Below are 2,640 nucleotides of genomic sequence, written 5' to 3' on the forward strand. Positions count from 1 at the left end.
AAATTGGTGGTATGCATGCAGATGGCCAAAATATTTTTCTTCTAAATATTTGAACCAGCGCTAGTTTTCTCATTCATTCCCAACAAAAATGTTTTTTTTTTTTTTAAATAAAACTGGTTGAGAAAGGTTAAGAGCAACTAATTTACTAATAATATTTAAAGTAATTAATATTGCCCAAAAAATACATAATAAAAAAGTCTCCAAATTAAGTGAAATTAAAGCCGAGCCAATAGAGGACTCCAGGCAATCAGAAATTTAAATTGTTAAACATCATTCAATTCTCTAATTTAAATTCATGAATTACTAGAATCTGTCACATTGAAATATATTTTTTTCCCAAATCTAAATAGGATTTCTTTGAGTGAGAGAGGAGAGAAATATTTAGGTACGAAAACACAAACAGAATTAGATGCAGAAGAAGGTTATTCAGAAGTTATTGGAGGGTTATATTGTGTTATTGGGGGTATAACCTTACTATAACCCCCCAATAACCTACAAATAAGCTTTGGGGTTTGTTTTCCTATATTTGTAGGTTACTTTATATATTTATAGGTAACTTGGAGGTTATTATGAGATTATAGTGAGGTTATATCTCCGATAACACGAATATAACCCTAGTAACTTATTTTAGGCACCCAATTCTGGGTGTGTTCGTGAGAGAGAGAGAGAGAGAGAGAGAGACGAGGGAGAAGGAACAACATGGAATCGTCCACGACTTCTTCCAAAAAAAAAAAAAAAAAAACATTTATCTTAAAACAATTTCATTCTAACAAGTCTATTTTCTAGATGAGCCTGCAACCAGTCAGGCACCATGGAAACAAATATAAATACATATAGGTATACATATTTATGAATTCTCATGGCCATAACAAAACCTTTGCAATCTCCTAAACAAAACCATTCCTTACTTAGATTAAAACCCCTTCTCTTCTCCAACCTTCCATCTTCCATTAATCCGATTCATCTCATCTGTGGCAAACGCAGCGGTACCGATACGCACTGTTCATGGGATCATTGGTGTCCACAGGAACTTGTTCGGCTTGGCATTTAAATCTGCAGCCTCTGCACTCGTTGTACGTGCAATGTGGCGCCATGGAACCAATCATCAATCTTCTTTCAGTGCCGCCTCTCTTCTCCTTCAGTCTCAAACTGTCTCGTATTTGTGCCTGTATTGTGCTTTTCTTATGCTGTATGAAATAAGGCATTATAACGCAAAAGGAATATTTTTTATTATACAAAATTCATTTTTTAAAATACCTTCGCTTGGATGCCATTGTTGATTGCTGAGGAGTTTGAGGATGAAACAAGATCTGCAAAGGAGGAAAAAAAAGAACTTAATAAAGCTGATGGGAAATCTTATAAAGAGGATTTGAATGGGAGGATGGGTGGAAGAGGAGACCGGAGGAGGATAGGAGGAGGAAGAGGAAGAGGAAGGAGGAGAGGGAGGATGGGGTTTTAATGGTCATGGCTTCAAGTGGAATGGAGAGGAAGATAGGAAATGAGAGGTGGAATGTGGAGAAAAGAGAAGGGAATATATAGAGGTCGAGGAAATGGGAGTGGGGAGGAGTTGGGTCCAGGCTACATCTATTTGATTTAAATGGCCATCAATAATTTTATATGCATTTCTATTCTCTTGTCTGTAGAATTGAATTTTACTGTTTACTATTTATTTCGTACTTTGTTTCAGTGTAATTATTCATTATTTGGATTTTTTTTATTGGATGGAAATTAAAATTAATAAGGAATTGTAGAAACATATTTTGAGGAAAGTTAGTTTTTGAGCCAATTCAATTTATGTATTTGATTGGAATTGTTGTTATTTTGAGTTTGAGATATAGTACTTATTTATAGGGGTGTAAACTAGCTGAACACGGGCAAGCCCAGGCTCAACTCGTGTTCGGCTCGTTTATATTTATGTGTTCGTATTCGGGTCATTCACTTAGCGAGCCGAACATGAGTCATTCACTAACAAAGAGTTGTTTTGACAACCCTAATCACATAGCCATGAGATTTTAAGAGATTGAGCAAGATTTAAAAATTATTGTTTATATTTAAACATCATTTGAATCTAGTTTAATAATTGAACTTAATAATTTTTATTCTATTCTTTTAATTAATCTTTTAATAAATCTTTTTAGCCTTGTAGTCAATTAATTTTTTTAAAAATACTACTCATCAGTATATATATATATAATTTTTTTATAATTGATGAGTAGTATTTCAAGTCAAAATGAGCCAAACACGAATGAACAAATTTTTGTTCGTGTTCGGCTCGTTAACTTAGCGAACGAGCCGAACACAAGTTGTTCACAAATAACGAACCGTTTTGACAGCCCTACGTATTTAGTTGAAGGTATTTGAGGAATTTGTAGAATTTAAAATTTGTACTCACTTAAATTGTATATCGAATTAGTACGTTGGTTTCGCTCATTATGCTTTTAATTAGAATTAAAAAAAAAATATTGTAGACTTTGACTACTAGATTCATGAGCTTGCAACCATAGAAGTTGTTGTCGGTTTAATTACAATATATGGGTATCAGTCACTAACATTTAGGTTTTTTGAATATCACATGTTCAAATTGGATTATATTTTTATCATTGATGATCGTCATTTTGATTTGGGTTTATCATTCAAAGA

At 33.3% G+C, this 2,640-nt stretch overlaps 1 protein-coding gene across 2 annotated transcripts; it reads right to left on the reverse strand.

Annotated features, from left to right (window-relative positions):
- Positions 1–773: 773 nt before the first annotated feature.
- LOC110018723 (EPIDERMAL PATTERNING FACTOR-like protein 9) lies at positions 774–1,531 on the reverse strand. 2 transcript variants are annotated; one of them, XM_020716135.1, is made up of 3 exons: positions 1,400–1,531; positions 1,258–1,310; positions 774–1,166 (listed from the first exon to the last, which is right to left on the reverse strand). In XM_020716135.1, exons 1-3 carry the CDS (start codon positions 1,464–1,466, stop codon positions 966–968), a joined length of 321 nt encoding a protein of 106 aa, XP_020571794.1. In that variant the 5' UTR covers positions 1,467–1,531; the 3' UTR covers positions 774–965. The 2 variants fall into 2 exon arrangements, with proteins under 2 accessions (XP_020571794.1, XP_020571793.1); XM_020716134.1 differs by having other exon boundaries at positions 779–1,187; positions 1,400–1,522.
- Positions 1,532–2,640: the final 1,109 nt, after the last annotated feature.

Source organism: Phalaenopsis equestris, unplaced genomic scaffold (assembly GCF_001263595.1).
Source record: "Phalaenopsis equestris unplaced genomic scaffold, ASM126359v1 Scaffold000032, whole genome shotgun sequence".
Taxonomy (NCBI): domain Eukaryota; kingdom Viridiplantae; phylum Streptophyta; class Magnoliopsida; order Asparagales; family Orchidaceae; genus Phalaenopsis; species Phalaenopsis equestris.